The sequence below is a fragment of the Echeneis naucrates genome, chromosome 20 (genome assembly GCF_900963305.1).
Source record: "Echeneis naucrates chromosome 20, fEcheNa1.1, whole genome shotgun sequence".
NCBI classification, from domain to species: domain Eukaryota; kingdom Metazoa; phylum Chordata; class Actinopteri; order Carangiformes; family Echeneidae; genus Echeneis; species Echeneis naucrates.
The window spans coordinates 718,201-730,389 of record NC_042530.1 but is presented as its reverse complement, the minus strand read 5'-3'; the positions used below and the strand labels follow the sequence as shown (position 1 = coordinate 730,389).

Below are 12,189 nucleotides of genomic sequence, written 5' to 3'. Positions count from 1 at the left end.
CGCACATATTTCCTCTCAATCGTGTGTCATGCAGCATCACAACATTAACCAATGAGCTGGCATTTACAGGACTAATGGGGCAGCTAATCTAATGCCTGCTGTCAGCACAGTGTGTGTGTGTGTGTGTGTGTGTGTGTGTGGAGATAAGACTGAAATACTGAGAAATCGAGCCACACTGAGTGTGTGTGTCTGTCTGGACCTGGACCACAGAGTCCTCGTCCCTTTGTCTCATAAACACGTTTGGATCCATGAAGGCACTTCGTTTCTAACAACAGTGTGAAAAAATACTGAAAAATGAAAAGCAAAAAAAAAAAAAAGTGTTATTGTTATTATTAATAAAATATGGACTCCTTGTTTTTAAAAGTATGAATACAAATTAAACCACCAATCTGTAAAAAAACAAACCTTCCGTTAAATTCAACATCTGTAAACATTCAGCTGCACCTCCAAAGAACAAAGTCCATAATTAGGCCAAATGAATGAATTGGAACTGATTCAATCTTTGTATTTAATGACGTGGTCAGAACAGTTTCCGCTTTATTTGACCGATCTGATCTGATCTGATCTGAATCTGCTCATCAACACGGCCGCAAAACAACCTTTTTGTCCAGCGTGATGAATAATTATTCAGGCCGACACACACACAGTCTTACTGACAGTCAGACGAAGCAACAGGGAGGCTCACGGCTGTTTGTGTTTGTAATCACAGCATGAAGACACACACACACACACACACACACACACATAAATATGTGGCCTGCACTGAATGTTAATGTTTCTGCTCTAAAAGAAGTCCAACGATTCTGTAGTTTGTGTAGTTTGAGGTCAGTTTGTGTAGTTTGAGGTCGGTTTGTGTAGTTTGAGGTCAGTTTGTGTAGTTTGAGGTCGGTTTGTGTAGGCCGAGGTCAGTTTGTGTAGTTTGAGGTAGTTTGAGGTCAGTTTGTGTAGTTTGAGGTAGTTTGAGGTCAGTTTGTGTAGTTTGAGGTCGGTTTGTGTAGACTGAGGTCAGTTTGTGTAGTTTGAGGTAGTTTGAGGTCAGTTTGTGTAGTTTGAGGTCAGTTTGTGTAGTTTGAGGTAGTTTGAGGTCAGTTTGTGTAGTTTGAGGTAGTTTGAGGTCAGTTTGTGTAGTTTGAGATCGGTTTGTGTAGGCCGAGGTCAGTTTGTGTAGTTTGAGGTCAGTTTGTGTAGTTTGAGGTAGTTTGAGGTCAGTTTGTGTAGTTTGAGGTCGGTTTGTATAGACCGAGGTCAGTTTGTGTAGACCAAGGTCAGTTTGTGTAGTTTGAGGTCGGTTTGTGTAGACCGAGGTCAGTTTGTGTAGATTGTGTCAGTTTCTGGCCCGTTGCCGACAACAACACACACCTGTCGCACACTTTTTGACCTTTGTGTATCACTGGGAGGGGCCTATGAAAAGGTGCTGCGGCGTGACGGCTCCCAACACACTGAAGGTGAACCTGAACCAACAAACAAAGTCCGATCGGATCGGATCAGTGAGATCCAGCAAGGACTCGACAACTCCAGACGGCCTGCACACACACACACACACACACACACACCCTCCTCCTGACATTTACACACACACACACACACACAGCTGGTGTGGTCTGGCCTACTTCTACAACAGCTGGCTGATACACACACACACGCTCTGCTGAGTCAGCGCTCTGGCGGTTCTGGTCCGGTGTTGAGCTGACTCAGGTCCAGGTGGCAGCAACATGCCGGAGGTCCAAATCTGTGGAAAGCGTCTAAAGGTCGAGACGTCACCTGCAGAGTTCCTCCTGTTTCTCAGCGAAGGTCGGGCCTCCTTCATGGTTTTGTGTCTTCTTCGTTCACTCTCTCGACGCTCTCTGTCGTCATTTCGACTTTCATCTGTCTGACACAAAACTGAACCAGTTCTGTTCAGATCTCCTCCGGCAGCTGATGTCTTCCTGCTGATTCAGGAAGAGCCGGGCGGCGATGGAGGCATCCATCTTCTAAATGAATCAAAGCTCACTCAACATCTGCCGCCTGGCACGCAGACAGGAAACAGGAAGCTGGACTGTCTGATCTGGATCACGGTGTCAGGTTAATTGTTTCCTACGGCTGAATAATGATCACGTGGAGCTGTAGCTGGTGGATCGTTCTCCTGTTGTTTTGTTTTAATTAATATTTAAAGACGCAACATTAAATATCTTCCTTAAAATTCCCCCTTATTCAATTTATCATGAAAATAAAAAGAGAAATACAAAGTTCTTTGAAATAAATAAAAATCTTTGTTTTGGAATATTTATTTGTGCATCTCTCCTATTTTATTCAGACATTTTATCAATTTATCACCTAACTGATTTTATTTCAGAGCTGAATAAAATCTGATGAGGACCTTTTTTTTTTTAGATAAGCTGTTCTATCTATAAAAATGGGCTCCATGTGTGACCTTCAGTGTCTCGGCTCACTGTCTGACATCGAGTCGTCCTGTGAAACTGGAGATTCTGTCCAAACTTCAGTAAACATGAGCGTCCTTGTCAGCAGGCAGCCGCCATCCCTCAAAACTGAGACCTGATCTGGAGTCCAGGAGAGCCGGACTGATACGGCTGCAGCTTTTTGTCCAGCTGCTCGGCCTCGATCTGTCTCAGCCCGATTCAAACGCTGAATATCAGATGGAAATTATGGAATTCGAACGAGCTCCCAGCTCCGCCGCCTGAAGACAAATCTCTGAGCCGCAGCAGCAAACCGGCTGAGTCAGGAAGGAAACGAGGTGTCGGCGTTTTACCTGCGTTTGCCGGTGCAGGATCATAAATCTGTGTGAAAGTTTTGGGGCAGCCGGTTCATGGTTGGTGAAAGAAAACAGGCTATATTTACCGACATGTTTACTTTGTGCAGCGCTGCAGACGCATTTATAATCGCAGCAGATTTTAAAGACGCCTCGGTCAAGGTCACATCCTCTGCAGACTTCGACCAGAACTTCACAACAGATTTCAGTTTGTGATGGTGATCGCCTTTACGTCATCCTGGATCGCTCAGCTCTGAACGCTTTAAAACTCAAATCTAGATTTTTATTCAGCGGCCTTTAAGTTTCCTGGATTTTGTATTTGCTCCAACTGGCTTTGTGCTCCGCTGGATGTTTTTACGTGTTTTGGCTTCCGTTTGACTGGTTTTTGTTGATTTTGCTGAACTTTGATGTTGTGATTAAATGTGCTATAAAAATAGAGTTGGACAAAACACTGAAATATCAGATGTCAGTCACAGCATATCACTGTTGTGTGTGTTCTTACTGTCAGGGAAGCAGTTGTCGGGGTCCATGGCCTCCTCAGCCGTCTCTGAGTACTCATCCTCCTCCTCTCCGGGCTTCCTCAGGTCCACCGTGCTGCCCTCTGATAGGCTGATATCGTCTTTCTGCTGATAAAAGCAGAAAGAAACGACCAATCAGAAGCATCGTAACACAAATCCACCGTGAAGTTCAGACTTTACCGCCGCTGTTACACAATATTTACCCATGATGCCTGTGCTGCTTTGAGTTAAAGCACCAACTTGGTCTTAAGTTTATATTTTACTCATTCTCAAAAAAAAAAAAAAAAAGAAGACCAACTCTAAAAACAGAGAACAGACAGTCGGGTGGGGGTCGGTCTGGACCTGCTCCACCTTTAGAGCCGGAGCAGGTGAGCTGTTGTAGGTGTGATTTGTGTTGCTTTTGTGCGATCATCAGCTTGGTTTTGCTGCAGTCGAGGGTGAATGAGTCAGATTTTACTTTACGTAAGTGAGCGGAGTCCTGGCTGAGGAAACAGAGAGTCCCCCCCCCACCGGGAGGACGGCCGTCTGTTCGCTTTGACGCCCTGAGATCTGGGCAAAAAAAACGCTCGTCAGGAAACCCCCCCGCCCCCACCAGCTGACTTCAAAGGTCCCTGTTTGCTAAGCATCATGGGAGTTTAGCTTCACAAAGGGCCGACGGAGATGGAGGGATAGGAGGCAGGTTTTCTGCTGAGAGCTGAGGAAGGAAATTTGGCAAGTTTTGTTAAAGTGTGGACAAAGACACAGCAGGGTGTGTGTGTGTGTGTGTGTGTGTGTGTGTGTGTGTGTGTGCGGTGGCGGGGGGGCAGGTGAGCTAACTACCTGAGTCAACATCTAACTCATGAATACATTCAGAGTCGGAGAACAGAGAGCGGCCGCTGTGACGAATGCCAGCCTTGGACACACACACGGATGAACCCAAACGACGTCAATACACACCTAATCTCTGACACACACCACCCAGTGGCGCACACTCGGATGCAGCAGCCTTGGGATGAAGCTCTGTGACAGTTGACGTCCATAATGAGCAGTTTAAATGTATTTCTATTCATAAGCTGTTTGTATTGTGCTGCTGGAGGAGCTGAAGGCAGCGAAGGAACACGCTCCTGATCGGATTACCTCCGTCAGGGCGAAGCTGACTCTGCTCGCCATCCTGGGACTGTTCTGTTCTGGACCCTTCCAGTCAGCGTCGGTGTCCCAGGTCCAGAGGACGGTCTGGTCCACCAATGGCACTCCCATTTAGAGAAAATAGGCCGTAGATGGGTGGACGGGCTCTAGTGTGATTGACAGACTGCACCGTCCAATCAGGAGAGAGCCCAGAGAAGGTCAAGAAGGTCCATATTCTCTGCCGAATACGGTTTAAAAAATCCAAGATGGCTGACGGACAGTTTAATCACAGTGGTCGTCCTTATGTGACATCACAGCGGCGGTGCCGTATTGTACGTGTGCAGCAAAGGATTATGGGAACACTGAAATGCATTCAGCGATAACACAAAACATCAACCTGATAACTTTCTTAACACAGCTACAGTAAATACACAACTGGACTGAGGCCTTTAGTGTGTGTGTGTGTGTGTGTGTCTGTTATAACCAGATTGGCATTTCTGTCATCTCAACAATCACAGACACTGAAGCCACAGGACACATCCTGTAGCTACTTATCATTCCTGTGTGTGTGTCCTGGCCTCCATATTCTCTCACACACACTCCTTCAACACTGTACAGCTAAGTGTGTTTACGCGAGTGTGTGTGTGCTTCATCGAAAGTCGACTGACGGCTGCCATGGCAACCGCCCAAACATCACTCATTGCTCGTGTTGTTGGTCTTCATCACTCAGCAGGAACGATGCGTTCACTGCTCACCAACGCAGAGATGAGGTGAAACATAACAAACTACAAAAGAGACGACAACTCAGCAAACTGAGGTTGAAGTCTGAGAACAGAATAATCACCACACCGAGCGAGCAGGTGGAGACCAAAGCGGATCAGTGAACTGTAATTCATCTGTCATCTAAAGAACAGCATAAATCTGGGGTTCGTTTCAGAACTGTCACAAACTAAAACAAATCATAAAACCAGCGGCCCAAAATCAGGGATTTCAGCCCAAATGATGAATAAATCAGGGGGCGGAGCCTCCAGATTGACACTGATACCATGACGATGATTCTTCTTGTGTGTCGTCATGTCTCAGCTCAGAATTGATGGGCGGAGTCTGAGCTGAAGGTCAGACAAATAAAACATCGACACACAGGGGGCGGTCTTTAGCTCCACCGCCATTAACACTGCAGCCTGACCTTTGACCTCTGCCGTTCCCGCCACCTCCAGCAGCTGATTCAGGCGGCGTGGTGCAGTAAAAACGGCGGTGATTTATGACGCCATTAAAACTGCAGGTCAGGTATTTAATCATTACATAACCAAACAGGGAGTCTATTAAAATGGAGAGTCGGAGCTGCGTAACAGCTTCTATTTACAGCGACGTGTTTGTGTACACAAATAAATTACAAACAAAAGACCTGGAGGGAGAGATGCTGCGAGAGACAGAGAGAGGAGGAGACCTGGACCTGGAACCTTCAGCCCATCTACTGACCTTCAGGGGCCAACCAAGTCTATGGGAAAATGTCCCTCCTCCTCCCTGATTTATCAGCTTTTCCTTTCTTTTTTATATCTTCATATCAAACACTCCTGAATGTCGATCTAATACAGATCATCATCACGGTTTGCAGAATTACTTTGTTTTTTCATAAATAAACTAAATCTAAAATCTAAAAAAGCCTGATTCAATAAAAACAATTGTCTCACCCAGAACAATCAGACAGTTCAATCTGAGAGTTAGAGGATCAAAATAGTCTGTAAGAGTCTAATCTCAACCTAAAGGTGAGAGAGAGGGCGAGAGACACCCAGGAACAATGACAGGGTGAGAGAGCTATAAATAAACAGAGGCTTAGTGTCAATATGTTGGTGTTAGTCAAGGATTGAATCCTTCGCATAAGTAAAACAAACACATATCATTGACCTGCAACCTGAGAGCAGGCTGACACTGCTACACAACTGGCAGCTCGCTCTGCCACTCTCTCTCTCTCTCCTCTGTCTTTGGCTCTTTCCCGCTCTGTCTAACTTTTACTGGCAGGTTCACGGTGTTCTGTTGTGTTGTGTCACAAATTAGGACCCATTCAGAGGTTGTGTCGAAGGTCGTGCCAAAGACGTGTGAGGTCACGTCTGAATCATTTAAAGTCAACAAGGTCGTTATTAAGTCAGAATAATAAGAATAGTTCCTGTTTGAGTCCAAAAAGGCAGAAGGCTGACGTTAGAACAGAAAAGTCAACAACAACCTCATGGAGGTTCTATCCACAAAATAAAAGTCTCATCTGAGTCTCAGAGGGGAATCATCGAAGAGTCTAAACGTTAAGAGATGACGGCAGGTGATGAAGGAAAACTGGAAAAGTTCTGTTTGAGTCATGAATGTGTGTCCAAAGTCACATATGGAACTGGTCCGAGTCCAGGACAGCAAGTCCAGTCCCATCTGAGCCACGACGATCCACGAGAGTCTTAACCTCACCTAACCCTCAGTGCAAAGAGCTGCAGCTGAGCCAAACTGCTGACTGACCTCATTCACACATCTTCACCTTTTCGTTGGTACATTATTTACACGTCTATCTGGGTCACGCTGCGACTAACACATTGTTTTAAATGAAAATGAATTATTTAGATGCCAAAATATTACATATGTAGCAAAAAAACAAGCAGACGTGTTTAATGTTTGTGGTACAAACCACCACAGACTCATTTATTCTCACTGCAATTACAACTCGCTGTTACAGCTGATGGTATTTATCATTTTCTCACAGTCGTTATGGCAACCTTAAAATGAGATCCCTAATTAAAAGGTAAAGAGACGACGAGAACTACGACACTTCATTCATCTGAAGAGCTTGCTTTTCTATAATAAGAAGAAAATATAGATATAACTGTAAAGCAAAGCGTCACCTGACTCCGCCCCCTAACGGCACAATCAGCGTTGGGGGGTGTGGCTACAGCGCGATTGACAGACTGGGGCACCCCCTGCTGAAACAAACCAACAGCAAAGAATCACATAGCTGCAGAACGCGGGGGGGGGCTGCTGGGGGAAGTCTGGGGATCTGAGGTGAAACGAGAACATCAGAGATGATGTGGAACATGAAGAACCCAAAGATAAAAACAGACGGGGGGAGCAGGTGCACAACATGATTAAAGAGGAAAGGTGATGAAGAACACAAACACAACACATGTAACACACACACACACACACACGGCACGACACAAATCTGTCATTTCATGTGAGATGCAAAGAGAGGAGAAAGGAAACAAGGAAAGATTTCCTCTCCCTCCTCGTCTGCTGCTACCTACACACACTAACACACAGACACACACAATAAGGCATTTTAGCTTTATGACTTTTGTTCCTAAAGGAGATATTACACTTTTTGAAAAATGTGGCACAAACTCTTAGAGAGGACACACACACACACACACACACACACACACAATTGCGTGCACTCACGCACACGTTCATGTACACACAGACACACACACAAGGTGTCTGTGGCTCAGTTAAACTTTTGTCCCCTGAATAGATGAAGAGAGACAGGAGCCACACACACACACACACACACACACATATATAGAGGCAAAATAACACAACCACAGATACAACACAGACACACACACACTAATATGCACCCTTTTAGCACAAACACATCACACAGCGTTGCAGAGTGAGAAAAATGCTGGACCATAATGCACCGCCTGAGGCGTCCAATTCTGTCTGAGGGACCCTCTTACTCTGTGTGTGTGTGTGTGTGTGCGTGTGTGTGCGTGTGTGTGTGTGCACGCACTATAAAGTGAGTCAGTCCATCCATTAAAAAGATACTGTTTATAGAAAGAGAGATAAAGAGATGAGGAGAGAGAGAGTCTGTTTCCATGTGAACCTGATGAATAAGGTTCCTAATATTTTGACTCATTTGGTTGTGACATCATGTGATGTCACAGCTGTGATGTCACCATCTCTCACACACACCAGCTGACGGACAGGTTGGTGTTACAGAGTAACCTCAGGGCAGCCACAGCTTCACACACCTGAGCTTGTTCAAACAGGTGCGACTGTCCTCCTACCTCCTCCCTCTCCTCCTCCTCCTCCTCCTCCTCCTCGGAGCCCTCGCTCTGCTCCTCCTCCCCCTCCTCCTCCTCCTCGTCCTCCTCCTCGGGGAACTCCACGTCTGACTCCCCGGGGGCGATGGGGACGCTGATGGTCAGGTTTGGGTTGGTCATGTAGCTGTCCTCCTCCGGCACCACGTACTTCTCCACATGACGACCTGTGATGGCGCCGGGGTCAAAGTGAGCGAGGAAACGTGTCGTGGTCGCCTTCAAATTAAAACCTCAGACAGGTGCACGTTTGATTTAACTGAAATCTACAGAGCTTTTATTCTCACACAACCCTGAATTCTGAGATGTCCCAGTGTCTTTGAATGCCCCCTTACTGTGTGTGTGTTACCTATGACGGCTCCGTTGACCTCGGTGTGGATCGTACTGAGGCGTTTCAGCTTCATCATGGCTTTGGCCTCCTTTCGCTTCTGACGACGTCGTTTCAGATTCCCGTTGAAGAAATCCACCACCTGCGTCACACACACACACGATGAGCGATGAGCCTCACAGCGGACTCCCAGGTGTGCAGGTAGACTTGTACCTGTCTGCGGCACCAGGCCAGGCCTCTGGTGATGCGGTGGATGGCGATCTGCAGGTTGTTCATCTCGCCGTCGTCGTCCGGAGCCGACAGGTTGTCGGAGCTGAAGCTGCTGAGGAGGAGAGCCAGGAAGAGGTTCAACAGCTGGAGACAAAGAGAGAGAGGGAGCCAGTGAAAGACCGGAACACCTGTACAGTCACATGACATCATCATCATCGCCAACCAAAACCAGCCGTGTATATGCTGATCTGTCAGCCATCTTGTTTTGGTTTTAAAACCTGATGAAACCATATTTGGAGAAGAAGCAAATGAATCAAGATCCATAAACCCTCATCCTCTCTGCTGACCAGCAGGGGGCGGCTGTAAAGGGAAGTCAGAGTGTGTTGAAGTCGATGGGAAAATGTCACTCCTCCCTGATTTATTTGTTCAGTAAACATTTTCCTGATGAGTTTATGGTCTCAGTCTCAGGATAGAGTCCACATCAGGTCGGATCCACCTTCTCCTCCAAATGTTTTGGTTTATATAGAAACAAGATGGCCGACGGGCCGATGCCACGGTGGATTTGAATATGAAGGGTAAAGTTACTGGACACACTGGATCAGAGTTTCCAGTGAACGGACTCCTGGTAACTGATCATGAGGTTGGAGTGCTGCTCTTAGCCAGATTAGCTTCTCTTTAACCACAGCTGAGTGTGTGTCTCTAGGTCAGGTGGATCAGGTGGCAGCTTCCTGTGTGTGTCCTCTAATTACAGTTAGCCTCACTGACGTTTTGGGTTTTTGCTCAAAGGCACATGATCATGACTTTGGACTGAAGGAGGAGGCCCAGAGCCTCAAACCTGTTCCTCCACGCCAAGGCACTCCTGAGATCCTTAAAGACTCTTAAACCTGGTCTTTGTTGAAGTTTGTGGCAACATCACACACATCAAACCAACACACACACACAGCTGGGCATCGACTCAGCTGGAGCTTCCCAGTTTCTGGTTGTGTTGTACGGGTCAATATCTGACAACACGAAGTGACCTCAGGCGGTGTGTGTGTGTGTAAGAAAAAGGAAATTGTTTGTGTCATGTTGTGTTACAGTGTCAGATGTGTAACTTGGATTTACAAATGGATCGTGTTTGTTTTTATTTCTGTCATTTTAAAAATAAAATAGATTCTTCTGCCAAAGTTTATCTGTTTCATTTTGTTTTCATCATTTTACTGAAAATCAAAAAAGCTTTAAAACAAATGAAATGAAATCAATTTTAAATCCCTGAAATGACAAATCAAATTGAATGAACAGAAAAGCTACCAAACTGTGTGTGTGTAAATCTAACATGATTGATCCCAGTCAGTGCTGTTGTGTGTTGTTTGTGTCACTAATTGGTGTCCGCCTGTCAGATTGCTGGTTTCACCCTCCTGAAACGCCAACGCCAGATTGGCTGCGGCGCTGCCCCCGAACACCAATAGATCAATGGTGTTGATTGGTTAACATAGCAACATGCCCTGATAGCTCGACCAATGACCTTGCTGCTCGTCAATAGCTGATAACATCACTGATTACTGACTGAAACCAGTTAAGATACATGAACATAAACCTGCAGCGTGACCGACAACAACACAACCACACAGTCCTGGACCAGGACTCTGTGAACCTTCATTCTATCTGCTGACCATCAGGGGGCGACTCCACTGGTCAGACTGGACTGAAGTCTATGGGAAAATGTTCCTCCTCCTCTCTGATGAGTTTATGGTCTGAGGCTGAAATACAACATGATTTCATTTTTTAAATGATGTCTATTTAGAAGGAAAGGGGAGGGGTTAGGGGGCGGGGCTACCGAGTGACTGAAAGACTGTACCACCCAATCAGGAGAGAGTTCAGAGCAGGTCAGATCCACCTTCACCTCTAAATCTGGTTTCAAAAAACCAGGAAGGCTTAAAGAAAATTACAAACTGGAGGTTTTAAAATGGCGGGTGATGTTAGCTAACAGCTAACAGCGACATGACTGTGCGACCCGACAAGTAGTTTCCTCCTCTGGAGCTGAGACGGACGTTTTTGTGTATCTGTGTCCGTGCATCAGTTGCAGATGTGTTTATGTTTGATGACACTAACAGCCATCTGTCTGTGTGTGTCTGTGTGTTAGTTTCCAGAACATCGGACCACCTGATCCCCTCAATTCACCTCGTTAAACTCGTTAGGCGGATCGTACCAATTAGCCCGGGGACGTGGGCCAACCCTCCACACACACACACACACACACACACACACACACACACACACACACACACACACACACACACACACACACAGCTGAGCCGCCGGTCGACATCATTTTTTCATTTTTACTTTATTTCAAATAGCAGCTGTCTTATTCACTCATTCATCTTCTCAATATATTATGAGCTGGTTCTGGTTGTAAAGACGAGTCCGACTGTATTGAAGTCAATGGGGAAATGACTGTACATCTCCTTGAAGTCATTAGCTCAGTCAATGTTTTCTGAATGAATTCTCTACTTTCGAGTCTTCCTCCAAAGAAATATGGCCAACTGACAAATTCCACACTGAAGGTTTCAGAAGAGGAGCTGACAGAAACCAGACTCCACATTTTCCTTATTTTTGTTTCTTTGGGGGTTTAATGGTCTTTGATACAGACTGAGGTTCAACTCAGGTATTTGAGGAGAGTCTTGGAAACAGCTGCTGTCCTGGAAACACACACACACACACACACACACACACACTGTGATGAATGAGCTGTAACGTGATCTGTTTTTGATGCTCCTTCTCGTCACAACGAACCCCCTGGAGCAAAGCCTCCTGGGAAAATAGTTTTTTAAAGAGTAAGAGAAGAAGAGCGAGGGAAAACCGCTAAACTGCTGTGAGAGTGAGAGCGACACAGACACACAAAACTAGACAGGTACACAACATGGAGGCTCTTCTCACCAAAACTGAGCGAACCTGATTCATCAATAAGTCAGGTTTTTCTGAGGAAAAAGAAATTTAAATTTTAATAACGATCAAAACTGGTGAAGACATTTAATGAGAGCATAAAAGATGAGGAAGAGGAGGAAGAGGAGGAAGACGGTCTCATGGCAGGTGTGTTAGCGATGGAGTGCTGGCTCAGGGAAACACATTCAGCTGCTCGTTTGTCATAAAGAAAAACAGCAAGCTAAACATCTGCTCACACAGACACACATGAAACCAGGTCTGCAGGATAGAGCAGCAGAGAAAGACTGA

General features: G+C 45.8%; 1 protein-coding gene across 5 annotated transcripts in view; it reads right to left on the bottom strand.

Moving 5' to 3' along the window:
- LOC115060804 (sodium channel protein type 4 subunit alpha-like) overlaps window positions 1-12,189 on the bottom strand; it is an 82,236-nt gene that overhangs the window by 13,368 nt on the left and 56,679 nt on the right. For 4 of the 5 annotated variants that reach the window (XM_029528915.1, XM_029528913.1, XM_029528917.1 and 1 more), the window contains 4 exons: window positions 8,980-9,120; window positions 8,788-8,908; window positions 8,409-8,608; window positions 3,249-3,372 (listed from right to left, as the gene is read on the bottom strand). In XM_029528915.1, the coding sequence (XP_029384775.1) occupies window positions 3,249-3,372; window positions 8,409-8,608; window positions 8,788-8,908; window positions 8,980-9,120 (586 nt within the window). The remainder of the gene's footprint in view (window positions 1-3,248; window positions 3,373-8,408; window positions 8,609-8,787; window positions 8,909-8,979; window positions 9,121-12,189) is intronic. The other variant, XM_029528916.1, reaches the window with a different exon arrangement.